General features: G+C 43.4%; 1 protein-coding gene across 2 annotated transcripts in view; it reads left to right on the forward strand.

Annotated features, from left to right (window-relative positions):
• GALNT7 (polypeptide N-acetylgalactosaminyltransferase 7) overlaps positions 1 to 14,121 on the forward strand; it is a 136,021-nt gene that overhangs the window by 110,572 nt on the left and 11,328 nt on the right. Inside the window, exons 4-8 of one of the 2 annotated variants that reach the window (XM_024996041.2) lie at positions 3,509 to 3,639; positions 3,883 to 3,962; positions 6,411 to 6,593; positions 9,702 to 9,819; positions 11,245 to 11,367. In XM_024996041.2, the coding sequence (XP_024851809.1) occupies positions 3,509 to 3,639; positions 3,883 to 3,962; positions 6,411 to 6,593; positions 9,702 to 9,819; positions 11,245 to 11,367 (635 nt within the window). Of the gene's footprint in view, positions 1 to 3,508; positions 3,640 to 3,882; positions 3,963 to 6,410; positions 6,594 to 6,742; positions 6,926 to 9,701; positions 9,820 to 11,244; positions 11,368 to 14,121 lie in introns of both variants that reach the window. The other variant, XM_024996040.2, reaches the window with a different exon arrangement.

The following is a 14,121-nucleotide window of genomic DNA, read 5'->3' on the forward strand; positions in this document are numbered from 1 at the left end:
GTTTTTGAAAAGACATGACCAGAATCTTGATCTTGCACACATTATATTAGCATGGAGAGAAATAGAAATATGACCTACTTACTTCCTTTTCCCCTCCTCATTATACACCTAATCACTTTCTTCAACTAATCACAGCAGAGAATTTATAATTTTAGAGTAAAGAGCAGAGAGAATGTATAACTTTAAATTTTTCAGTCATCAAATGCCTTTAGCTGAGACATCTCGGTTGCAATTTTCTATGGTAGGAATATTTTCATTATGAATGCTATTCCTGTCTCAAGATAAATATTTGATAATATGTTTTTAAGTGATATTGTTGGTGCCAACAGTGTTTTAAATTTAGCAAAACTTAAATCTACAAAAATAACAGAAATTCCATGTCATGCTTGTACAGATTTTAAGAACCACTACATTATTAATACAAGTTAAAAAGCTCAGCATAGTCTTTAAAAAAGTGAAGATACATCATAAGATGTTTCCCATTCTAAAATCTTGCTTTCTTGCTTGGCCCAAGAAAAGAACAAAATTTTGTGGTTAAGTTTTTTATCCAGTTTAATTTTTGTGTGATCAGTGCTTCTATTGTTCCAAATCTCTGACAGCCTTTTGTAACACATTTAAAAGGCAATTATACATAGGATCTTCTTCACTCAGAGTGCAGAGTCGTTGGTTGGGGCTACCCTTGGACAGAAGTTCAGAAAGTCTTTAATTACTTCTCCCAATTTCAAAACAAGCTTGACATCTGTCAGCCCTAGCCTCAGTAAAATTATACAAAATTTGGTAAACATGACTTGACTGAAAACTAGGTTTGTTTTCTTTCCCCAGTATATTCATTAATTAAAACTTTGAGTTATAATTTTTTTCTCTGAAAGACAAAACACTTAACTAATTAATATAAAACCACACAGAAGAGGTGGCTGCTCAGAAGCCTCGAGTTTCTGGAAGTTACAGTGTCCTCAAAACGCAAGGGTTTTGGGCCTTTAAACTAAGAACACCCCTCTCCACCTGTGCCTCCAGCAAAGGGCTGCAGAGACCATGCATCTTTGCAGGGCTTAGCAAAGAAGGCTGGAAGAGCACTTCTGCTCACAACTACTCATCATTTCCTCGTGCCTCCTATTGGTTATAGCAAGTCACGTGGCCCAGCAGTGGTCCCAAGCTGGGCAGGATGATCACCCCCCAGGAGAGGTGTTTCCTATTTGGGACTGGGATCCCTCCGCCTCTGTGTTGGCATCTGTGAAACCCTATGGTGGCCAAGTTATCTTACCTAGAAATAGATTTAAAGAACAGAAACAGGTTTCTGACAATAACAATTTATTTTAGATTTATTTAGATAACATACGTGAAAATACCTAATGCAATCCAGAAGGGCTTTAGGAAAAAACCAACTTACAGCTGTATTGAACTAAAAAAAAAAAAAAGGTAAAGTAAGAGCTTTAAAAACAAAACAAAACAAAAAAACCTTTTATTGAAGGGAAAATTACCAAGACTTTCTGGGGAAAAATAGTAACTCAGCATGAGAATTTTATTTATAATTCTCATTAAAACTGGATGCCAAAATAGAGAAAGGAAAATTTTTTCTTCTCAGTTTTGAATACGCATGTGTGGGTGTCTTGCTAATTATAAGCTCCTTAAAAATGAGTGAAGTATTAAGTGTACAGCTTGATTTGCCCAGTAACCACTAGCTCATCACTAAATACAGCTGTTTTTTGCCTTTTTTTTGTATTAGTGGGCTAAAATTTTAAACAACTTAAAAAGAACGTTTGTGATTCAAGAAACGTCTTTAAGAATCCAGGAATTAGTTGTGGCTGTGATGAACCAGTTTTATGGGCTCATAGCGATACAAACAAAAACCGTTCTGTTGCAGCTCCAAAGCCAAGATTGAAAGTTTAACAAATGTATCTTGTTTTTTAACCCCAAATTTTCTCTACCAAATTACAAACATATGTATGTATGTGTATATGTGTGTGTGTGTGTGTGTGTGTAAATATATAGGGCTTTCCTGATAGCTCAGTTGGTAAAGAATCCACCTGCAATGCAGGAGACCCCAGTTCAATTCTTGGGTCTGGAAGATACCCTGGAGAAGGGATTGGCTACCCACTCCAGTATTCTTGGTCTTCTCTCTGGCTCAGCTGGTAAAGAATCCATCTGCAATGGGAGAGACCTGGGTTCAATCCCTGGGTTAGGAAGATCCTCTGGAGAAGGGAAAGGCTCCCCACTCCCATATCCTGGCCTGGAAAATTCCTTGGGTTGTATAGTCCATGGGGTCACAAAGAGTCAGGTGCGACTTTCCCTTTTCTTTTCATATGCATACTTGTGTGAGTGCGTGCTCAGTTGCTTTCGTTTCAGTTGTATCCAACTCTTTGTGACTTTATGGTCTGTAGCCTGTCAGGCTCCTTTGTCCGTGGAATTCTCCAAGCAAAAATACAAGGGTGGGTAGCCATTTCCTTCTCGAGGGGATCTTCCCCACCCAGGGATTGAACCCGTGTCTCCTGTGTCTCCTGCACTGCAGGTGGATTCTTTACTATAGAGCCACCAGGGAAGCCCATATACACATCCATACATATGTAAATGATATGTGTATTTATTAGATAAATGTGTAAATATTTATTTATAAATTTATAAATATTCATAAATATAAACACATGTTTATAATATATAAATAAATACTTATAAATAAATGTTTACACATACACACTTGTTGGGGGCTTCCCAGGTGGCGCTCATGGTAAAGAACCTGTTGGCTAATGCAGGAGACGTGAGAGACACAGGTCAATCTCTGGGTCCAGAAGGTCCCCTGGAGAAGGGAATGGCAACCCACTCCAGTATTCTTGCCTGGAAAATCTCATGGAGAGAGGAGCCTGGTGGGCTCCAGTTTATAGGGTTGCAGAGTCAGACATGACTGAAGCGACTTAGTGCACACACATGCACACACGTGTTGATGCTTAAACTACAGAGAAGATGGGATTTTTTTATTATTGTTATTTGCCAGCTTGATGGGTACTATATTGATCATCACATCAAGACTACTCCTCTCATCACTAATTGTAGGGGGAGGATGGCTCAGAAACAAATGTTAACCTATACCCTGTGTGGATTCCAAGAGGCTATGTAATGTTATCCATAGTGCATCTTCAGAAATCCTGAACCATTGCTTCTGCCAAAAGCCAAAGAACTATTGTGCCTGAAAGCTTCTACATAGGATATTAACATTTGAATTGTTTTAAGTTTTCATGTCAGTTGGCATAGAGAGAGTTTATTTGTTCTGTATGTTTAGAGAGAGTTTTGATCATTCTCAGGCTAACTATTAATAGTTCTCCATAGGTGTATTAAGCTCAGAATTTTAACTTTAATAATACACTTCACCTTGCTTCTCTATATGTTAACATTGAGCATGCTTCTGTGTAAAATTACTGACCTGTTGCCTATCCTTGTTTCTTGAGAAAAATGATAGCTTAACTGGTTTGTAACCACAAATATAATGTATAATATTGACTGAGTTTTTTATTCATAGAACACTTAAAAGAAAAACTGGATGACTATATTAAACTGTGGAATGGCCTAGTCAAGGTATTTCGAAATGAGAGAAGAGAAGGTTTAATTCAGGCACGAAGTATCGGTGCCCAGAAGGCCAAACTTGGACAGGTAGGAAACATTCAATATCTTTTGTGTCTGTTTTGGATTTTGTAACTAAAAGATCATGTACATTTTTAGGTACCATTTTAATTTTTTAAAATTGAAATGAAAATGCTAACTTAACCAGACAACTTAAATATCAAAATCGACTCTATGGCCAGCTTATCTTAGCATCTAGTTTAAAATTGTACGTGATAGATGATGTCCTGTAAGTGGGGTTTTTTTTCACCCTGCCTCTTTTTTTTTTTTAAGGTTTTGATATACCTCGATGCCCACTGTGAGGTGGCCGTTAACTGGTATGCACCGCTTGTAGCTCCCATATCTAAGGACAGGTAACATTACCTTGCTTTTATTTCCTTCCCTGGTTGAAAAGTAAACCTCATCCTAGAAGGACAAATAATATTCCCATCCTGATTTCATTTCTGTTCAGTGTATCAAGTTACGTGTTGAGTATTATTTTCTAGCTAGTTGTATCCCTGAGTGGAGCTTGGCGGAAACGTGGGACCGATTCAGATGCAGGCAGTTAGACGTTTGGAATAAGCCCAGCACATCTCACTTAGAATCTCCTTATGGTTGGGTCAGTAAAGAGACTTCCTCCAGCTCCACAAGCTTGCTCTAAGAGTAATGTTAACTGCCCCCTCCACACTGTGGTAACATTCTGAAGACTTGAAGGAGCATGCTTTGAAATTATGCCTGTTTGTTTTTGTATGACCTTGGAAATTATTATTTTACATAGTATGGGCTAGCTGTCCTCTGTGTCAAAGCCTTGGATTTCCACATGACCTTTAAAGTTTAGACGTGGATACAGCTGTCCCATGGGAACGTGGTGATCACTGTTCAGTTTACATCGGATCTGAAACGTTGACAGCAGTACCAGTCTTCTGGTTCCCAAAGCCTTCCCTGCTTTTAGTCCAGAATCCTTACTATTTCAGAACCTAGAAAAAATAAAGGGGACTTCCCTGGCAGTCTAGTGGTTAAGACTCCATACTTCCAATGGTGGGTATGTGGGTTCTATCCCTGGTCGGGGAACTAAGATCCCACAGCGGCCAGAAACAAAGAATTAATTAAAATGAAAGTTTTAAGAAGGAAATAAGACATGTCCCTGTGTCTGTGGCCTGAGTCAGAGGAAGACCTTTCAGAGGACTGTATCATCCCAGGATCTATCAACAATGTTCTCACTGCAACCCTGCAAAATAGATATTATTACCTCTCTTCAACTAAATAGGATGCCGAGACTGAGAGAAATTCATGAATTTGCCCCAACCGGGAGAGTTTATAAAGAATCCAGCTGAGATCCCTCTGGAACACCTTCCACTGCATACTTAAAAATCCGAGAATCACAAGACTCTCATGAGGAGAGATAGCCAGCCTTCCCCTCTCCTGGTGAGAGTGGGCAGTCCTCTGAGATGTAGGCAGGGTGAGTGAGGTCATTCCACCGGACCCTCGACTGGCCCGCAGGAGTCCACAGGCGGGAATAAAGCCCCTGTGTCGAAATCCTGAGCCCCAAGGATTTTCCCCTCTTGGTTTCTAAACATCTAAAACGCACCTTAACCGTGGTTGGAAAAACCTGTAATCTCCATTTTGGGAGATGCCTTTTAAAACCCTTTCTGATGAAATGAACACGAGAACAAGCAGTGTACCAATTATCTGAGCAGAGTTGGCACTGTACCTAATTAGTCATATACCACTAGCATTTTTATGAAGCCCAGATAAAAGGTATTTTTTTTTTTTTGCTCCAAATTCTCAGGCCACTATTTATGCTATTCAGCAGGTTTTGAGGGATTTTTGTGTTTTTGTGTGTGTGTGTGTGATAAAAGCTAATTTTTTGCAATAAAAGAAGTAGGATAGAAGATCAAGTAAATGTATAGAAACAGATTTTCATAATAACTTCTTCCAAAGAAGTAAAAAGCAGCAGAGTTGGGAGCACTGCTGAAAGTGTAGCAGGTATTATCTTTCTACACACACACACTCATTTTTTTTTTTTTAAGAAACTGTAATCTTTATTTATATTTGTTCTGTGTCTTAGGCCAGGCCTTATGAGGCAGGTGGGCTCTTAAATTTCCTGATAGTTCCCCGACCAAGGATCGAACCCATGCCCCCTGCATTGGGAGTTTGAAGTCTTAACCACAGGACCACCAGGGAAGTCATACACACACACACACACACACACACACACACACACTGATTTTGAATGGAGGGGCAAGGAGGGGAAAAAAATGGGCAGGGAAACCTGAGAAATAATGTGAAGTTACCAAGAGAGCGTGCCTGTAGGACCAGAGTGACAATGAGGAAGCGCTGCTAAGTTCAAGGACACGGCTCTTTGTCCCCAACGTTTGTCTGTGAGCCCAGGGACGTCCCCTCTCCCCTTCTCTTATGAAAACAGCCTCCTTGACTTTTTAAGGCATTCGTTCACGTCGACCTCCCATTAGATATTAATGTCCCCTGCTGCTGCTTAGTTGCTAAATTGTGTCTGACTGTTTTGCAACCCATGGACTGTAGCCTTCCAGGCTTCTCTGTCCATTGGATTCTCCAGGGAAGAATACTGGAGTGGGTTGCCATTCCCTTCTCCAGGGGATCTTCCTGATCCAGGGGTCGAACCTGCATTTCCTGCATTGTAGGTGGATTCTTTACTGTCTGAGCCATTAGGGAAGTCCTAAGGTCCCTTAGTGGGGAAAAAAAATAGAGCAACCCAGAATAACAAGAGATAATACAGATAGACCTGCTCAACTAGTAAGTGTTGGGTTTCTTAAATGCTTTTTCATTTTCTGTAAATGTTTCAGAACCACATGCACTGTGCCTCTAATAGATTACATAGATGGGAATGACTATTCCATTGAGCCTCAGCAAGGTGGGGATGAAGATGGTTTTGCCAGAGGGGCCTGGGACTGGAGTTTGCTATGGAAGCGAATCCCCCTGAGTCACAAGGAAAAGGCCAAAAGAAAACATAAAACTGAACCTTATCGGTAAAGCTCACTACTTCCTCTTTTTAACATGGAATGTTTCTCTCTAAGTACTTTTTTTTCTTCCTTCCCCATGTCCTGGTGTAAACACGTGGGTCCCCACACGCCCTTGCATTTCATCTTTGCTGCCATCCATCAACAACACAACACAGAACCATTTGCACTGTGCCGCTCATAGATGTCATAAATGGCAACACATATGAGATTGTGCCCCAAGGGGGTGGTGACGAAGATGGGTATGCCCGAGGAGCATGGGACTGGAGTATGCTCTGGAAACGGGTGCCTCTGACCCTCCGAGAGAAGAGACTGAGAAAGACAAAAACTGAACCATATCGGTAATCACTAAATCACTTACCTTTTTTTCTTTTCTCCAGTCGCTGCTAACCTATTAACCTCTTGCCAAGCTAAATATATATATATATATATATATATATATATATATAATTAACACTGTAGATGCTGTCTCAGACTATGAAAGGATTTCTTTCTTTGTGCTGTTTCAGGGGTTTAAATTCACCCTTTCATCTTTGTGGTTGCTTTCTTCTTAAAAGCAAGCTCCATTTGGGGGCAGACTTGGAGGGTGGGCATGTTTTATGGTATCAGTTCCAAATACAGGTGAAAAACAAGAAAAGTTTTGCAGTCTTAGGTTTTTGTTTGTTATTTTGTTTAGTCGCTAAGTCATGTCTGACTCTTTTCGACCCCATGGACTGTAGCCCGCCAGGCTCCACTGTCCATGAGATTCCCCAGGCAAGAATACTGGAATAGGTTGCTATTTCCTCCTCCAGGGATCTTCCCGACTCAGGAAGCAAACCCATGTCTCCTGCATTGGCAGGTGGGTTCTTTACCACTGAGCCCACCTGGGAAAGTGGACTAGACATATAATTCTATAAGTTTAAAATGTGTAAACTTTACTTACTATCCAAGTTTTGTATCTACTTTGATGCCTTGGAGGGTAGTATTAACAACAAAAGGCAGTAACAAGATTTTTTTTTCTTTCGTTTTGTGTGCTCTTAAATAGTAATTTTATGCCAGTTAAATTTGATGAATAAAAATACATGACTTGGGAAATGTTACACAGAATTCCTTTATGACTTCATTCTCAGAAGAGCATTTGATTAAAAGGAGACGTTTTTCCAGAATCTTCCTTTCTCCTTTCTTGTGCCTCTTCAAATAGAAAAATTTATGTTCTTCTCTCTTTTTTGGTCTTTTTACTAGAACATTTTTACCATCTTTTAAAGAGTGGCCCCAAATGAATTGTTTAGTTAGATGCTAATGTAGGTTTCTAAATGTGTCTAATTTTATTTGTTTGATCTTATGGTTCTGCTTTTGGTCTCTCTCTTCCTGTTGCGCTACTGATGATGCTCGAACTCAGTTTGGGGACAGTGTCCGATGTCATGCAAAAAGCTGGTGGGGTCTGGGCATGTCGTGATACCAGGATACTGAAATGGCAAACATAAGGAAATTATACAACCTTTCAGCTTTATGTGACATTTTCCAAATTTGTTTGAGGTTTTGTTTTTTTTTTTTTCCCCCAAAAATTGTCCAAGAGCCTACCACTGATATGTTTAACCTGACTCACAAATAATTCTGGGAGGGAAAAAATAAGGGATGGTGACTACAGGTATATTCCCACCAAACCCATGGGCTAGTAAAGAGAATTTTTTAAAATGTGCTAGAAAAATTTAAGGAAGGTTTACCTTTAAATAACTCACTGGCTTTCACATTAAGATACATTTTTCAAATATGTACTGAGATAACTGGGAATATGTTTAAAGATCAAAAGGGCATAGTCATAATAATGTTAAATGACAGTTAAATAAACGTGGTGTGAAAATATAACCGAAAATGCACCAGTGCTATTTAGTGAGTTCAGCTGCATACTCTGAGAAGAAAAGCCTTTTGAGAGGATGACTTTCCCCTGACGTGATGACATTTCCTTTTAATGAGCTGTGTTCCCTCGTGGCACTGAACACGCAGCAGGCGAGACAGAAATTAAACAGTTCACTACACGAATGACTGTGGAGCAGCGAGTACGAGTGGTGAGAAGCAAAGCCCAGAAACTGTTCCTGAGGCCGAGCCCTGAGGGATGAGGAGCCTGGGCCCTGGGGCAGGAGGAGGTCAGCACAGCAGGGCGGCACTACCCGGCTGCCTGATGGGGCTCCGGTGGGGCAGGAAAGAGGACGCCGTCAGGGTTCTGTCCGTGGGCTAGGATGGCAGCAGTGAGGCTGGGAAGAAGTGGCTTCACCGTGTGAACCCACTATGTGAGTTGATGGTGCAATCAGCGGGAATCGGCGATAGATTGATATCAGGTGTGCTGATGAAGAGGCTCCAATGGAGGGACCTACCTAAGATTCGTATGCAGCGACAATCCTTTGTTCCCGAGGGAACAGGATGAAAATTATTCTCCTCTAACTTCTGATGCTGGGAGGGGCTCACCATAGAAAGCTACCAAGTCTTTTTTTTTTCTCTTGTCGCTAAAAAGTACCCAGTTCAGGATCGCACTCAGGAAGGCCCACGAGTCACCCTCTGGCATCCCTGCGTCCTGACACAGTAAATAACTCTGTCTCATTCTCCTGTGTCACTTCCGGGCCACATTTGCAAACTTACAATGAACCCAGGCTGTCCTCCCACGAGCTACACCCTTATTTGGCAAACCCCTGAGCTATAAAATTTCAAAAATGAGATACTACTTTCATGGTGTATGGTTTCACTCATCCTGGAATGACTCATAAATCATTGCGGGAACATTTAGCCAGCCACGGCTTATGGCTCAGTCCTTTTGACGAGTGAAAGCAAAAATTCTGTTTTAACTCACAAGGCTTAATTTTTAAGTCAACCAAGGAACCAAGATGCCCTCTAATGGCGAAATGATGTAATGCTCTAATTTGTAATGAAATATATCATACCATTTCAGTTAAAAATTGTAGTGAATTCATAAGAAATTATGAACAGAATTGCTTGGTGAAGGCTTTATAATTTCTTAATGTTTGGCCATCAGTTTTGTCTCTTCTATGCATTACTTAACTGTATTCCAAAAAGCTTTGTTGTGTATGGTTGAAGGGGTCTTGGGCGTTTGTCTTTCAAAGTTGTTCCAGCATTTCTTTCCCTTAGGTCCCCAGCCATGGCTGGAGGGTTATTCGCCATCGAAAGAGACTTCTTCTTTGAACTGGGTCTCTACGATCCAGGCCTCCAGATTTGGGGTGGTGAAAACTTTGAGATCTCATACAAGGTAACATTTCATTAAACAACGGCAATTTTTCCAAGAAGTTAGTGATTCTTGTCACTATACGATAAGGCTGGTTTCTTTCAGGTTGTGTGTGTGGGGTGGAGGAGGGGGGTGGTGGGGGGACTGTTTGATGCATTTCTCTAAATTATAAGGAATGACTAACAAACATACTTGCCTTTTGGGAAAAAATAAGGGAAAATGCAAGCTCCGACTGCATATGTACACGGCTCAGCTAAAAACGGAGGCCAGCAAGCTTCAGAATAAAAATGCCTCCTTTCCCATCCCCCACCCCTCCCCCAAAGGTTTTCCATACTGGAGCCTTTTGTTATCAGAGCCCCTGGGGGAATCAGCAGTTGTCGGGTCCCGTTTGCCCATCCACTGCTGAAGCTGCCTTTCATCCCTGTAGGACAGGATGCTTCAGGACAGAGGCAGACCCCAACAGGGACTGGGGTCCTCACACTGACACGGGAGCTGCAGCTCCCCACCCTCTTCCTGAAAGAAAGAGAGAGAACAGTGATCCGGTTTGAGTTGAACAGATAATTGTTCAACTTGTCTTGAATGTCTGGAGCTCAGCCCCGTGAGGGATGAGAGGAAAAACCCAGTCCCCGCTGTCAAGGAACTTACAGTTGATAAGAGATGGGACTTCTACTTAAACTCGTAACACAATCAGAAGGTGGACCCACATTCAGCTGATGTGATGAAGGAGCAGTTGGTGGGATCCTGCTGGAGGAAGTGTTCAAGACAGAACTAGGAAGATGGGCGTGAGATTGGTTGGGGGACGCTTCTAAGCAGGTAGAATGGGAAAAGGCACAGGGTAGGGGATATGAGAGTTCAGGAGACAGGAATGCTGGCAGAAGCTGAATGCGTGAATCAGAGATTAAGGGGAAGACCATGTGGGCAGGGATATTAGGGCCACAGTGGGGGGCCTCCAGTGCTGTTCCACTGTTACTAATCCAGCAGGCAGTGGAAACCATCAGAGAGGCTGAGGGGGAGGGCATGACCCCCAGCTGCCCTTCGTAAGGATAATCTCCTACTATAAATAAATAGGGGAGCGATGGCAGAGGGGAGCAGAGGTGCAGAAGCTGGTGAGGCGTTGATCAGAACACTCCCCCATGGGAGACATGTTAGCTGGTGGAGCGGGGAGGGAGGTTACGAGGGTGTGAGGACTGGGATGTCTGTATGGCTCTGCGGGTTACCATGGGGGTATCTCGGGTGCTGCAGGGGCTCAGGAAGGGGTCCTGGGTCCCGGGCACACCTGTGTTCCCCAGCAGCCTCTTTGTTAGTATGTGAGCTCGAGAAACAGGAAGTCATTGCAGGATCTGTTTGGCGTATAAATTCCCTATGGACACTGTGTCTAGTGTCTAGTGTTTAGGTTTCACAGGACAGAGCTGGCATTTGAAACCGCTGCACGTGTGTCTTTCCTGACAGATCTGGCAGTGTGGAGGCAAGCTGCTGTTTGTCCCTTGTTCCCGTGTCGGGCACATCTACCGTCTTGAGGGCTGGCAGGGGAACCCCCCACCCGTCTATGTCGGGTCTTCTCCTACCCTAAAGGTGAGTCTTTTGGTTAAAAGTGGGGAGACTGGGAGCTGACACGTGTGCCACATGGCCACTTGGTGTCAACCTGATGGCTGGGTGACACCTTTGAAGCCGTCATGCTGGGTGTCACTTTTAACTTAGGCTAGATTTATTTGTGAAACTTCTTACTGTTTAAGATTATTCCTTGTATCCTACTCTGATTATCATTCCTGTATCAAGTGTTTTCTGTGAAGATACCTCAAATTAATTTGTAAAAGCTGACAACCCACTCTAGTACTCTTCCCTGGAGAATCCTATGGACGGAGGAGCCTGGTGGGCTGCAGTCCATTGGGTTGCTAAGAGTCGGACACGACTGAGCGACTTCACTTTCACTTTTCACTTTCATGCATTGTAGAAGGAAATGGCAGCCCACTCCAGTGTTCTTGCCTGGAGAATCTCATAGACGGCGGAGCCTGGTGGGCTGCCGTCTATGGGGGGTCGCACAGAGTCGGACACGACTGAAGCAACTTAGCAGCAGTAGCAGCAACACTGTAGGAAAATAGCTGGAAAGAAAATACCAGTTTGTATCATTCACACATCAGTAAAATATTGTTCTTATCTGATTTTTTGAAAAGTAAAGTGATTATAATAGGAGTTTGAGTAGTAAACAAAGTCAGAGTTGTGAACAGTGCTTATAAAAGTTCAGTATCTTTTGTATGGCTAAGTGCCCTCTCTGTTGACTATCCTGACATTGTCAATTGGCTATACCCCAATACAGAATTAAAAGTTTAAAAATAACAGTAAAAAATTGTTTTAAATAGTTTAGTATCTTTTGTACCCCAAACGAGGGACAAACCAGGAGAGTTTCACCCTAGAGTCTACAGGCCCCGCTGCTGGCAGGACCAGGACCTTACTCCTTGATGGAGCAACGTAGGAGCCGTGTGGCTGCCATAGACTCTAAGAGCATGTGACTGGTGCCCTTCATCTTCTGAAACCCTTAACCAAGTCAAAAGCAGAAGGAAGTCTATTTCTGGCTACAGCTGCAACTCAGGACTGTTCCCCAAAGGGAATAGATAACTGAAGGAGAAATGAGGCTATAAGAACCAGCACAGCCCTCTGACCAGCTAGATTATCTTCAAAATGACCATCGTGGAGCCTCGTTAGACAGAGAGAGTTCCCATTTAACACCAGGCCCGCGGCCTCGCAGGAGGAGAACCTGCCCTTGGAATCAGCCCCACAGTCACCAGGAATTCATGACGTCAGGTCAGCTCAGGAGAGCCTGTGCTACGAGGAACAGAAAGAGATGAGAGGGCAGCACCCGTCACTGTCAGGTTAGCCGTGGGTCTTCTCAAAGCCCAGCAAGTGCAGCCGTCGCCAGCACCTCCGTCCCCTGCCTCTGTGTGTCCCCTCCGCCTCCAGGGCTGTTTCTCCAGCCAGTGGTCTTCTCTGAACTGCAGACCTCTCGCATCAGCTGTCTCCCAGAACCCTTCTCTTCTTTTAATTTTGTTGGTTTTTTTTTTTTTTTTTTTTACTGCACCACACGGCTTATGGGGCCTTAGTTCCCCAACCAGAGATGGAACAGTGAAAGCACAGGGCCCTAACCACTTGTCCCCCAGGGAATCCCCTAGAACCCTCGTCTTAGGTGGTCCTCAGGTGTTTCAGACTCAGCATTGTCAGAGCTGAGCCATTAACTTTTCCTTGGAGACGGTTCCCTTTTCTGTGACCGCTGAGCCCCCGAGGTGAGATGAGGAGGCAGGTAGTCCCTTCAGCACCTCCCGCCTCCCACCTCCCACACCGCCCCTGGTTCCACTCTCTCCTTGCTCAGCAAAGGCCCTCAGGTCTCCCATGGGTGCTCACCCACCCCCTCCCCCATCCCTCTCCCCTCCGTCCCACCCCTCAGGCCATCTCCACTCCCCGTCAGGGTTATTCCCTTGGAAACTGAATCTGATGTCTGCTGCCTGCATAGACCCTTCTATGCGGATGGCTGTCAGCTGAGAGGTGACATGCAAAGTCCCTAAAAACGAACACTGGTGTCACCAAGAGCCGGCACTTTGTGAGAGCTGAGTGTGTACAAAAATCTAAATGCTTCACGCAGATTCACTTCTTAATTATCCAAAGGAGTTTCCCTGGTGGCTCAGATGGTAGAGAGTCTGCCTGCAATATAGGAGATGCAGGTTCAGTCCTGGGTCGGGAAGACCCCTGGAGAAGGAAATGGCAACCCACTCCAGTATTCTTGCCTGGGAGATCCCATGGACAGAGGAGCCTGGCGGGCTACACAGTCTTTGAGGTCGCAGAGTCAGACATGACTGGAGCGACTAACACACTTTTCACTTTAAATGGAGAAATGGAGGCAGCTTTTCTCTCAGTGAATCCTGCATCCAGAGATGGTAACTGACCTCCTTGAGGGCTCCACACACACCGTGGTTTGTCACATAGCTGTGTTGCCCTTTGCTGCAAGTCCCGACCCCAACTCACTAACCACTCCCTCAAACCAAGCCAGCCCTGTCCCCCCATCCCAAATAGTTAAATGCTCCTCCTTTTTGTTACTGTAACCTTATACATATGCCCTGAATTCTTCATGTTCATGAGTACCTAGAAGACACGGACTGTGTCTAACTTTGGATGCATTTGCAAGAATTCAAAATATTTAGCAGTAATATTGTGCTCTTTTAGGAAGCTGCCACTTAGAACTTCTTGAGCCCACAGTCTTTTGCAGCAACAGGCCCGTGGCCAGGCAGTCACCCTTTGATAGTTACCTTGTAGCCAAGAAAACATCGAATCTGAATACTA

Source organism: Bos taurus, chromosome 8, assembly GCF_002263795.3.
Source record: "Bos taurus isolate L1 Dominette 01449 registration number 42190680 breed Hereford chromosome 8, ARS-UCD2.0, whole genome shotgun sequence".
Lineage (NCBI taxonomy): Eukaryota > Metazoa > Chordata > Mammalia > Artiodactyla > Bovidae > Bos > Bos taurus.